Consider the following 13,850-nt stretch of genomic DNA (forward strand, 5'->3'; position numbering starts at 1 on the left):
CGACATTTTTAACCAAAATATATTTCACATGCCTTTATATGGTGGTGGATGATTATTATATTTTTGTTATTATTATTTCTCTGCAGTCTTGAAACTTGCATTTGCGTACCATCACGGCCGTGTTGCGTGTTCAACTCGTGATGACAATATTTTGTCCACTGTATACATTGTATCTTTACCAAATCAAATTGATCTTCTTTATCGGAATTTTAATTTTGTCTAGACTTAAATGTAATTGAAAACGTTTTGACAATTATTAGGTACTAAAGTTTGCCTATCGGAATTGATTATAGATAGGTTAGGTGGTTAGGTTATCTTTAAATATATTTATATTATACCTACCATATTTCTGTGGGCAGTGCATAGGAAATATAATGAATTTAACATAATATATTATATCTAAATGTGATTTCGTTATAAAAATATTATGTCCGTGGAGATTTCATAATAAAAAATAATATTATAATTTATTATTATAGGTGTGAAATTAAATATAGACACAGCCACACAGGTATACAGGTATAATACTATAGGTACAATGTACCTACCTGTTTGATGAAATAAAAACTACCTAAATAACATTTCATTAAAAATTCCAATCACTTATGTTTGAATTTGAGATACCTACACGTTTTATTTTTATGCTGTCATAGGTATTATTCGAACTAATGGATACAGTAGATAATAATACATAGTGTTGGTGCAATCAAACGTTACTACTATAAAATGCATTGAATGTATTTCGCTATTAATAATGCAACATTTTTCTAAAATATATTATAACACTAAAAAAATGTCTGTTGTACTGTAGAAATACAAATTTAATATAATTATACATACATAATACATATAGTATTGTTTTTATTTTTAAATGTTACTACATGCGATGTATATAATATCCATTATACATAAATGTGTACCTATTATAGCTTTTATCATAACTCACAAGCCAAAAATATGTGTAGGTACGTCATAAATCAGTGTTTGTTTTATATTTTATCAATTTTGCAAAGTATCTGTGTATGTACCGATATAATATAATGTATGCACTATATATACATTTAATATATATTCATATGTAGGTATCATTTTAAATGTACACTCCCAATGGAGATGTTAGTTCTCGAAGAATGATACAGTTATTGATTGCGAACCTATTTTTTACGATTTATATTATTAATCAATTCAGACAATTCAGTTATTTTATAAATCAATGAAAAAAATTCAAGATAGCTGTTGTTTTCCTATTAAATTATTCATCACACAGTAAGACACGGTAGAACAGGCATTTTGTTTAACTCGTTAACTATCCAAGTATACTGCAGCATATTTACCTAATGCCGTTTACGGTGTACTATTCTATAGGCTCTATAGCTGTCCTTGATTAAAACTTTGAAAAATTATTACACAATCTGTAATGACACATTACGTGACAGTTTCTGCAATGGGAAATAGCATATTAAAATTACACATTTAAAAAAAATCGAATCTGAACACTATAATAAATAAATATATTTTAGTACAAACGTTGTTTGGTTTATATTTGTGCACTAAATAATTTAAATTGAAGAGTTGTTAAAAAAAAATGAATAGATTCACTATACCCTAAATAATGATATAACTTATAAAAAACACGGCGTTTATTAAAAAAATAAATTCATTTAAAACTTGAAGCTATATAGATTAAAATGTAATTACTTATTTTTGTAATTATAAAATGTAGGTAGGTATGTAATAAACATAAGTACATAAAGTGAACATAATACTATTAAAATATTAAAACAAAACTATAGGTCACCAAAATTTTGCAATTATTTACAGTTAATTTTTCACCTATTAAAATATTATTCTATATTTATAATTTCATATCGCATGAGTCATAATTAATTTAGAATTATAATAATATTAAGATTTGAAATTCAATTTTATCATATAAATTAATAATACCTTAAGCATAAGGGTATTTGATCAGCACCGAATTATTAAAATAATATCATCGTATAATTTAAAATGAATGCAATAAAATAATGTAACTAAATGTTGATTGGATTTAGATAAATCACAGTAAGTAATATAATATTTGATTTAACTATATCAAGGACTATAACTAACTAGATTTCAACTAAACTGTAATTATTATAAATATTTACATTTCCACAAGAGTTTGAAATTCCATTTTAATTGTCCTTACAGTACGATGATTGTTTAATTCTTAAACCTAATGAGTTAGGATGAGAATGGAATTATTTTACGAAAGCGATTTAGAAAAATGTATAACGACAGCGGTATTATGAAAACCAATAATCGAATTATAAAGTTACACATAAATAAAACAATATATTTTACTAAATTTTAATATATATATACAATATTTATGTAATATATATTATATAAGCGTATAATTAACTTTATGTATTAATATTAACATAAAAACATTAAATGAATTTAAGACAAACATAATGTAGCTTTAAAATAAATATATAATTATTAATTTGTAAAATCTAGTAAATTAAAATATATTGTATTTCCGTGTAACTTTTTAATACAGTTATTATTTATAATATATTTCTATAAATGATAAATAGTAGTATCAGTACTATACGGTCTAAGACGCATTAAACATACTATGCTTATAGTTTTTATAATCAATGTCTGCTATATTTAAATTCCTTCAAAACAATAATATTATAATGTTTTAGGTATCTCTGGTAGTTTCATTAAATACATTATAATACTTATTGAATAATTTTTACTTCTACGTAATTAATTTATAGTTCATGTAATTCTATAATTCTCTAACACTCCTCCGAAGTTCCTCCAATGGAACTAATGGAAGGATTCTTCACTCTATGATTCATGTCCGTTTATTTTCTTTCTCTTTGTCACACATTCGCTTTTTGTTCTTTACGTAAACAGATTGGGTACCTAATAAAAAAAAAAAAAAAATGTAATTCAAATTCTAATATATACTTCTGTAGTTCTTTAACTACGAATTATTTAATATTAATAATATATTTTTTATATTAGGTATATCGTATATAAAATGTATATACAAATAAATCGTTTTAAATTTATAATATGTTATATTTGTTTTCTTTTTATAAATATCTTAAATCATTGTATCCCATCATAATTATAACATATAAGTTATATAACTAAGTATAGAAATTATACACTGTGAATATATTTGTATTTTTACGGTGTATAATTTGTATGTGCAATGCAGTCAACTAGTCAAGTATACCTACTATATTAACAATCAAGTCAGTTTATTTTGTACAATAGATATTAAATAACCTGGCTTAATTTTTAGTGTCATATCATACAATTTAAGTTCATAATACAATTTTCTTCTGGTGTTTATCATTTCAATGGTAATTCATTACAATAGGTACTTATTAAAACATAAATTATCTTGAACATATAACATTTTGTATATTTTGTCTTTTATAGTATTTTTTAATGTAAAATCTAAAAAGTATCGTTATGATTTAAAAAAACAAACCTAAATCAAATCTAATATAGTACTTAATATTGTAATTTAGACTTTAGAGATTAAAATATATAAAAATATATATATTGAAATAAAGAGTCAAATGATAAATAAAAATGTTTTAAAAGTAAGGAATTTCTACAAATTCGTCAATTTCGTTATAATCTTTTTATATATTGATAAAATAAATAAATATTGAAAATCGCAGTATAAGCTTTTTCTTTATTAGCCTTTAAAGTTCAATATACTAAAAATATTTGATGGATTAATCTTGATTTTATTGGGTTCTCTATGGATACAGGACGCGGTGTGTGAAGATTTTCGCAAGTAAGTAGGTTTATTATACTTGTGAAAATGTTTTTCGAAAAAACGCATTCATTCAAATCACATCGAGCCGGCCCATATCGGCTAATTTATACTTCGTAGCCGTAGTACAATTTGCTATCATCGCCGCCGCCTTCGCGTCGTGACCCATATCGGCCATATCCATGCACGTGTGCAGTGTACAATATGTATATGTTGTATAGTTACACGCATAAATACAATACGGTTGTATTGACGACGACGCATCGTAATAATCGTCGTCGCCTAGCTATCTCTTATATAATATTTATGCTGTACCGAGCAAAACGAATCGGTTAAATAGACATAATATCATTAATGACGTTGTAGTTACGAGGTGTATATACCTTAGTGTTATAGTAGACAGTAATGTTGTATACATGAAGGAAACGAAGTAATCTCAACGGCTTAAACAACGCGCGCGTTTAACACGGCTACCGAGGTTTATATACACGCACTTAAACCACTCGGTGTGCGCTTCAGTCACGGTCGGTGGGTGGGGGGGGGGGGGGGGGAGAGGAGGTGTTCAACGAGTTTGGGTGTTGAAAAACGCGTGCGTTATTAATTAATTCCGCGGACCCGCCACTCCGGGTGCTGTGTGGGATAGGACGCTACTCCGACGAAACTTTTAAGGCGCAACTCTTTTTCGGTGTTTTCTCTTTTTTCTCTACTCCGACGGGGCTAATTGTTTTTCACGTCTTTGGCAGAACATCTATCCCTGACCCGCGCGCGCTCCGACCGTCGCACGCCACCCGCAGACCGATAACGTCGTCTCGAGCACACCGCCGTGGATTTTTAAAACTACTCGGGCAACCGAATGCGCCGCCGTTTTGGGGTCATCGCCGCCGCCGTCGGCGAGATAACGTTGACGGTGAACCGGACGGACGGACGGACGGTCCGTAATGTCGGCAGTGAATCCCGCCCGAGTCGGGCAACGCGCACTGTAATACCAAAGCAGTTTCCGTCGGTGAAACTATCGAACGTCCGAAGATTTTTTATCATAATATTGTGTTTTGTTACACGGCGCGCGCGCATTCGTGTCGATAGAAAAATAAAATGTTTTTCGTCGTCACAATACCGAGGGGGATGCGTAGTGTGCTTCGCCCGCACGATTTTGATTTTTTGCCGCCGCGTATTAATAGCCTCGAGAGCGAATAATCTATTAATTTATAATCACAAGCAGCGTAATATTATCGCCGGGATTTAAAATACCCCTTCCGCCCACCGCCACTACCCATAGCGTAAATATTATAGCGGCTATATTAAAGAGTATGCGCGATATGCGGGCCGCGTGGCGTCGAACCGTCGTCGTTTGAAACCCGACACTGGTACAGGAACAACGCCACACCGCACATAAGAGTATTCGACACCGTCGCGGCGTGCTTCCGTCAGTCCCGTCTGTCCCCACATTTGTGGTTTACACATATTATAATATTATACATGTATTTTTATCTAATACGAAATATCATGTGCTACTGCAGCAGTGCACGCGGTAGCTACTAGATACGCAGCGCGCGGGTCAAAATAAAACAAAATTCTCGTCGCGCGTGGCGTTCGTCCAAATAAAAAAAAAAAAAAAAAATTAATAAATAAATAAACTCTCGCCGTTTACACGAGTTACTAGTGTTTTGTACACGGAGACGTGTCTGCGCAGTCGCCGGCCGACGTTGAAATAGACTGCGTTTAGATAGGTATTGTTTCGTATACTGTATAAAAATATTATGTGTGCACCGGGCTAACGTTGTAAACGCGTGCCAAGTGCCAACTCGCGTTTGCGTCCGGCGAGTCGTCGCAGACAGTGTGACTATTGTAGTAGACCTATAATAGGTCTCCGCCGTCCAATATAGCTGCTGCATTTTGCTTCGGATAACGGCTATATAGTGTTGAGACTATGTATATAATTATAATATAATGTTAATCGATTATACTGTTTGGATTTTATTTTTTTTCGCAAAAACGACGTGCGTGCTACATAAAAGCAAAACTATTGGAGCCCTAGTTAAACCGTGTGTTGTACGATGCTATGATAATTATATAGGTAGCGTACAGTACAGTAACGAAGAAACATTGATTTTAATGCATATTAGTAACTATTTTCGTACCGTACGTCGATAATATTGTACAATTAAAAAATTACTATCTAGACTGTTTCTATTAATCATTTTTTAGATATCCACACGCTTCTACGCGTTTATATGCAGGTGTCAGGTATATACAACGTCTTCGAAATTTCGTTTGAAAAAAGCAATGGGGATTATGTTGGTTCCTCGCCATTATTTTCCACAGAAAATTTGGAAGACCCCGTATAAGTAATATAGGTATATAATATAATATGTATAACATATAAATACTATACCTAAGCATTTTTTTTCATGCTGCCTGTCCTGTCTGTATATTATTATCCCATTTAAAAAATTGTAGAAATGTCGATTGTTGATTTATATAGCTAACAGTTTGTACTTTGTTTTGTTATACGCGTTATATATGACTGAAAAACGATTGTTCCGTGCGCGACACCCTCGACGAGGGCTTGTGTCCTATGAGTGAGGGGGGAAGAGGACGTGTCTCTGTGTCCGGTCTTATACACGATATATTTTTTTCCATTTCGTACAGGCAGCGTCGACGTCCATGCCTTAAAATGGAAACCGGACGAGACCGAATTATTTTCTCCTACAGCATATTTTGCGAGTGTGTGTATTACAGTACACGTGTATAGGATAATGTGTTGTTTATTTTCTCTCTCACGCTACTTCTCTCTCACTCTCTCACTCTCTCTCTCTCTCTCTCTCTCTGCAGCCCATTCCTGTGTTTATGAGTCATTGTCGCCCCACTGAAAACTGGTTGCTCGTACTAGTTTGCCAAACAAAATAATATTACTTACATACCACGCGAGACCTGCAAGGTATCTCGGTAACTGTATTATATATATATATATATAGGTATACAGTGTACATACATATAATAATAATTTAGTGCATTTTCACCACACAATAATAATAATACAGGGACTGTCTAATGTCTTTGCTGAAGTATGGCTTCGGGTCGCGTTACAGATAATATTGTAGGTGCCTATACTTAGTGATAATATTGATTAGACGCGATGTCGCTATATGTATTTAAAAAAACCGACCATTTGGCTATTTAAATAATAACAATGTTATGTTGAATATTATCCATAAGCCTTTATAATATTTTCTATATCCATTTTTTATTTAGAAATAAAATATGTCATCGTTTATTGGTTTTAGCCGAATTGGAAAACATGGCACCGGATCAAGTAGGACCGGACGAAGACACGGGTGTAACCGCTCTGAGTAACTGTGGGGCTACAATGATGAACACCACAGTCTTCGTTACAGTGCCAGCCAGTCCTTTCCCAGTCCGGGTGAGTTATCAGAGAAAAAATGACAGCTACGACATTTTGCCCAAATGAGTAAACATTAATTCCTAGATAACTTTACCGAGCGATAATAATTTCGTTATACATATTTCGAAACAGATAAATTGAGCCAAACAAGTATTTGATTGTTGGCACTATTATTTTTAAGTATAGATAATATTCATTATCTTCAACAAAGTTTTGAGATTCATTATTAAGTACTATTATATTATAGATATGTACCTATTAACATTCCTTACGACACGCATGTAGATAGGTAGGTACATCAATAACATTGTTAAAAACAATATAGTGCATAGGTGCCACGTTTGTGATGATTTTAAAAAAATAATATGTTTTTATTGGAAAATAAAAACTGATATAATTTCATATGTTTATTTAGATAAATAGAAATACATGAAATAAATACTGACGCTTGAACTATTACCCAAGTGAAAATTCTAATGCTTTAATAACGTACTATAACTATCACAAAATTGATCCAATAGGCGTGGGACTGTGACTTATGAAAGTATTAAAACTATGGTTTTGTCGCTGTGCAGATTATGGTCAATGAAAATACAGTATACAAATTACAAATACGATAGAATATAGAATACAATATCAATTATTCAATTTATTACTATATATCCATATTATTATGTCTGTTACCAATGTACTATAGAAATATAGACATATTATAATAATACAGTGCATATATATAGTAGGTAACTGTACATTTTAAATTTTATAATGTAAATTTCAGATATTAATTAAATGATACAGTTGCTGTATATATAGTCACTGTTCAATAGTAATATATTGTATTCTACTCGTGAACCTACTAAAGTCATGAACTGTCACAAGTTACATCTACGTTGTACGTATACAAAATTACATTACTGAGAACATAATTTAATTGTGTGATACTGTTTTTTTTTTTATCATGAAAATGTTAAAACTTTGAACTAATAGTATTGTTTCCGATGATTGCAATCACTATATCTAAATGATCTTCTGGAGATTCATACGGATACGTCGCTTTATATGGACTGAGATACAACCGCAGTGATTTATTTTTAAAAACGCTCAAGGGGTCAGTATAAATAGAAGCACAGACAAGACGAAGATACGTGCTTGGACAACTATCAAGTGGCCAGCAATGCGACAAATGTTCGTTTATTCCCAGGGGGGGGAGCTTTTTATACACACGCACATAAGCATACGCATACTGTATACATCGACGACGTTTTATATCCTTGTCCTGTAGTCTGGAATAATTTGATTTACCTATTAGGGGTCACGTATTATAGTACCGCCATATTATACAGGCGACGTGGCATTATTATATATAGCATCACATCTGATAATATGTATCAAATTGATTCGTGTCGATCAACAGTAGTAAACTCATCGTCCTGTTTTGTCTTTATATAATTATTGCAGGAAGAACTGTCGTCTGAAAACGTGTATGTCGGCGGTGACAAAGACAAAGGCAACTCGACGGATGACAACGAGGACGATGACCTCACTTCGCTGAGTTGGCTACAAAACAAAAATCTGCTCAAAGGTTAGAATATAAAATGTATACATATATATATTCATAATATACAGTCAATATAGAAAAAGGGACTGTACTTTTCGTTACGGATTGTTAGTCGAGTCCTCTTAAAGGAAAAACATTTTTCCGTACATTTAGGTCAGGCCACTGTTTTGTAAATGAGGAGAACGAACAATAGTGTTGGGTCATAACAATTATGCTCACGCTTTATATGTATTATATAATATATAAGATAAATTATAATTATAGGTCCTTACAAGGCAAACCAGGCATAACGAAATTCCTTCAAATTACTAAATACTAATGCACATTTTGTTCATAAAATAATATTTATAAAGTAATATAAATAATTATTAAATTGTATGAATCAGTAAACTTTCTGTAGTATGAAAAAACTGATATTTACATGGCGTGTTATTCAAATCGTCCAAATTTAGAGAGCAAAATAGGTAATAATATATATAATATATTAAAGTATGATACCAATTTAGGAGTTTATTATATTAATAAAGTTTTTGTTATTTAATGTTTAGCTTAAACGTATAATACCTAGTATCTATAAATGTTAGTAAGTTGTTGAATATAAAATTAAATGCTGCGGGCTATGTATATACTACCCTTGCAACATTGATTACTGTAAATCCACAAGTTATGAAAATTATGGTATAATATACTATATGATTCACTAAACATACTTACCACATTTTTTACTTTTTTTATGCAATTATGTTTCAATTCTTATTTTTGGGATTTTCAAGTATACCTATAAAAGATCATATTTTCAATTGCTTAGATTTCTTATACTATTTAAAAGTCCCTAATGAGCATCATATTATGACGATACCAACTTCTATTTTTCAAATGAGATCCGATTTTTTACGGTAAATTCTTAGGCAGATAATTTTTATGGAAATATTGGTGTATAAATGTATAATGCGAATCAAACTTCTCAAAAGAGTAGTTTGCTTAAATATTTAGTAAAGAGTGGTTCTCATTGGAAAAAAAGAAGTTTGTTCTTCACAAGACGCTCTTAAAATGGTTTGAAAATCTATTTGTTTAAAAATATTGTATTAAGTATACTAAACAATCCAAACATCATAAATTGAATAAATACATCATTGAAGAATCAAAAAGGGGTAAAAATGCTCGGCAGTTACCCTATTCATTATCATAATATAACATTCGATCAACATTTTAGTTTTAATTTAATACATTTTTTTTTTACATTGATTTATTTCATTTTTTAAGTCGGTACTGACTTTGTTTATTAAATACCCTTAATTCATTTGAAGCATTTAAGCCGATAATGATATAAAGAATACAACTAAATTAAAAAAAGTGAATGTTAGCAAAAAATAAAAATGGGACATATCTATATCACTATGACGTTTAAGATTCTTAAGTGAAGCTCATTTTCGATTTTGCAATAGTATCTCAAACTACCGACAGCCATCGTATTTTTTGAAACGCACTGAGTGTACGTAACGGCCGGTGACGATGGGTGACCACCCGGGATTTTTAGCAACGAATCCTTGCCACACATACAAAACGTGTTTTCAACCGTTCTTCCCCCTACTAACAACCTACAAACAAATAAAAATAGCTAATGGCCTAAGTTGCCAGATTCAAGCTCAATAAAAAAAAAAAATAAAATATATAAACCACGGTGCCCACAACCCCCCGCGTTTGTCACATGTTATCGCTACATAAAACACCAAGATCCATCCACTGTGTATTGCATTGCATTTAGTGGAATTAGAAGAATGCACAACACCCGTTATTTTAATTACATTCATTATGATATTCATATCTAATATATTATTTTTTCTTCCAAAAATGAATTTACACTAATATTTTCGGATATAAATAGGGACTAATTATGGCGTGATATAATAATGTACCCATATTTGATCTTCAAAACTATAAGACACCAGTTGATTTAAACATGTAGTTTCGATTTCATAATTTTTATACATTGCAAAACTATGAATTTAATATTATAATTAATAAAGAAAATAATAAACTAATTTTGCTGTGATTGCTCACATCAATTATCAATTTTATGTAAGGTATCCACGACAATTGACAGTTATAATTTGCATAATACGTATGCTTGGTATTTTATTCATACCTATTATGTTTTAAAAATACACGAGAATTTATTAGAAATTATCTTATTGCGCACCTTTAATACCTCTAAATGAGCAGCGTATTAAAATTAGAAAGTATAATATGGCATTGTAATTTATATTAATTACAATTAATTTTGCCAAGTTTTTATTTATAACACGGAGTTAAAAATTTAAGACTTAGACTAGTATCATTAATTAATATAATATTGATTTTCCTTCCAAGCATAAAATAAACTTTTACATTATACTATAACTGTACTTGTCATATAAAATTAGTGGGTTATTGAGATTATTTTGACTTGTACAGAAATCATTTTTATTGCTTATATTATAATGTAGTTTAAATTCAATACGATTGATAAAAAACCTATTTTTAGGACCGTAAATATATGTTTTAATTTAGAACCTCAGCATTTTGATAGCCTGTTTAAAAAAAATTGTAATTAGTACAATAAAATATTAATTTGTACCATTGTCAAAAAAGTTGACTTTGGAACCAATTCTTTTGAATATTTGAATATTATATTATTCATTCCAACCCAATAATTTCATATTTATATTAATTTGTAAATTTATAATCCATTTTATAAGAAATGATTGAAATTTTATTTATAAATATTAAATATGAATGTATATGATTTTTTTAAATACATGACAATAATCTTTTTCAACCTTAAATGTATAATATATTTTAAGATTAGAATGATAAGTTTGTAAATCTAATAATAATGTCCTAAATCGGAATCATATATATATCTTTTTATTGAAAAATTTGGATTTGGTTGATGTGATTTCTAACATTTTGAAGTAAGTACCCAAAATGTATCATATGCTATATGCATGAATTATATTTCTAATTCTTGACTAGAAATAAAGTTAATTTTTTTAATTTTTTTCTTTCTGAAAAATGCTTTTGAAAATAAATATACCTTTTAATATAAAACATAATAATATTCAAAGTTCATTGATAATCTAAAGATTTTTCATAAAACAGTATAAATTTTCCCCATTTGATTATTTAATAAAAACACAGATTGCAGTTGTAGAGGTAGATAGGTATATAAAATAAAATTGTTGGTACAAAATATTTATAGATTTACCTTTACCATAATCTACCTACATGATAAAATATATAAAAAGAAAATACATTAGTATCACATTGTTTTTAAAATATTTAATTGTCCGAATTTTTTTTTATACGTTTTATAAAGATTATGTTAATTATCCCTTCTGTTTAAATGATTAATATTATCATTTGTTTCTCTGTCGAGCTTTTTATTGTTTTATAAATGTGTGATTTAAACGTTAATAAGTAACTAAAATAATATAAAATATATATAATATAACATAAAGACTACTGAATAGTGGGCTAATGAATATTTCATACTCTGCCTAACCTAACCTTAATAAAAAAAAAATAATAAATCAAATTTAAATAAATTACAACATTACAAAGATATAATAGCCAATAGGAATATATTTTTTTTTTTTAATATGCGAAAACAATATTTTAAATTTTTGTAGTAATATTACATTTAGATCCAGAAAAAAAGTGTACAAATGTACATAGTTTTATTCCTTATTAATATTATGCTCTGATACCAAATTATAAAACATTTTAATCCATCTAGTCATATTGAAATAAATATTTACATTGTGACAACAATATAGTGGTAATTGATTTAACAATTAGTTAATATTATTTTGTAATATGGACATAATATATGGTTCCACATACCATTTCATACGTCATCTACTTAATCTATCCGTGCATACCATAGTTAAAATCTATTATTTGTAATAGTCATAAATGTCAAAAGCCAATTACATATTTACATAAGGTTGCAAAATAAGAGACTGTTTTAGAGCTATATGAAGTATGAAAAAGCAAATTCGAGTACATTATGTATTATAGAACGAAGCACAGCCTAATTTAAAATTACTCAACTCAATAGTATATGTAGATTGTACTTGTGTTTTTGTATACCTATAACCTATTATTAACATTTAAGATATTTAACCGTAATAGTACTAAGATATTTTATACCCTACAAGTATATTATGTTGAATTTATTTTATTAATTAACACAATATATAATACGAATAATATTGAAAAGTATACATAAATAAATTATACAATATAATATTAACATTATATTATTATAGAAAAAATATTTTTAACAAATTAAGTAAATAGTAAAATACAATATTATAATATTGTATTTTTGTATTATTGCTTTCAGTGTGATGGAAATGTCTAAGAGAATCTAGTTATCGTCACGTCACTGTATCTATATATGTATAATATATCGACTAATTGTTCATTTCTGAGATTGCAATTAATAATTCTTCTAATTTGTATTATAAATATACTAGAACCTAGCACAAATCCTACTACATCTATTATATTATAGTATTATAATTCTGTATTTTTGTATGAATAGTTATTAGTTAATTAACAAGACTATCACATGTATACTAGGTATGTAGGTATATCGAGATTTTATGCATTCTAAAAATTACAATATTGGTATTTACTTTTTAAGTTTTAATTTTCACTAAAACTACATATTCCGTAGGTACTTTATTAAGGACATGAGTAATTGAAATAAGTTATTACAGCATATAATATCTTTACTGTATAAACAAAAATGGTCATCATGTTTACCATTGAAAACAAAATTTAAAGAACTAAAAATTAAACGATAATAACTGTCTAGAAAAATCTAAATATTAAGAAAAAGTTCCATACATAACATAGATTGTGTTATGTTTATTGTAATAATAACTTTATTTCGATAATGAAATCACAATTATTAGTGAAATACGGAGAGTAAAAAACTATATTCTAAGTTTGTAAAATGGGGAATAATATTTTACTGATGCACGCTTAAAGCGAACATTTTAAAAATCACTCATCAATTCTTAAATATTTTATAATAG

General features: G+C 29.1%; 1 protein-coding gene across 4 annotated transcripts in view; it reads left to right on the forward strand.

Annotated features, from left to right (window-relative positions):
• The window catches only part of LOC132939352 (forkhead box protein N2-like), a 51,669-nt gene that overhangs the window by 25,816 nt on the left and 12,003 nt on the right, over positions 1–13,850 (forward strand). For all 4 annotated transcript variants that reach the window (XM_061006458.1, XM_061006460.1, XM_061006457.1 and 1 more), the window contains 2 exons: positions 7,084–7,220; positions 8,661–8,784. In XM_061006458.1, the coding sequence (XP_060862441.1) occupies positions 7,084–7,220; positions 8,661–8,784 (261 nt within the window). The remainder of the gene's footprint in view (positions 1–7,083; positions 7,221–8,660; positions 8,785–13,850) is intronic.

The sequence above is a fragment of the Metopolophium dirhodum genome, chromosome 2, assembly GCF_019925205.1.
Source record: "Metopolophium dirhodum isolate CAU chromosome 2, ASM1992520v1, whole genome shotgun sequence".
Lineage (NCBI taxonomy): Eukaryota > Metazoa > Arthropoda > Insecta > Hemiptera > Aphididae > Metopolophium > Metopolophium dirhodum.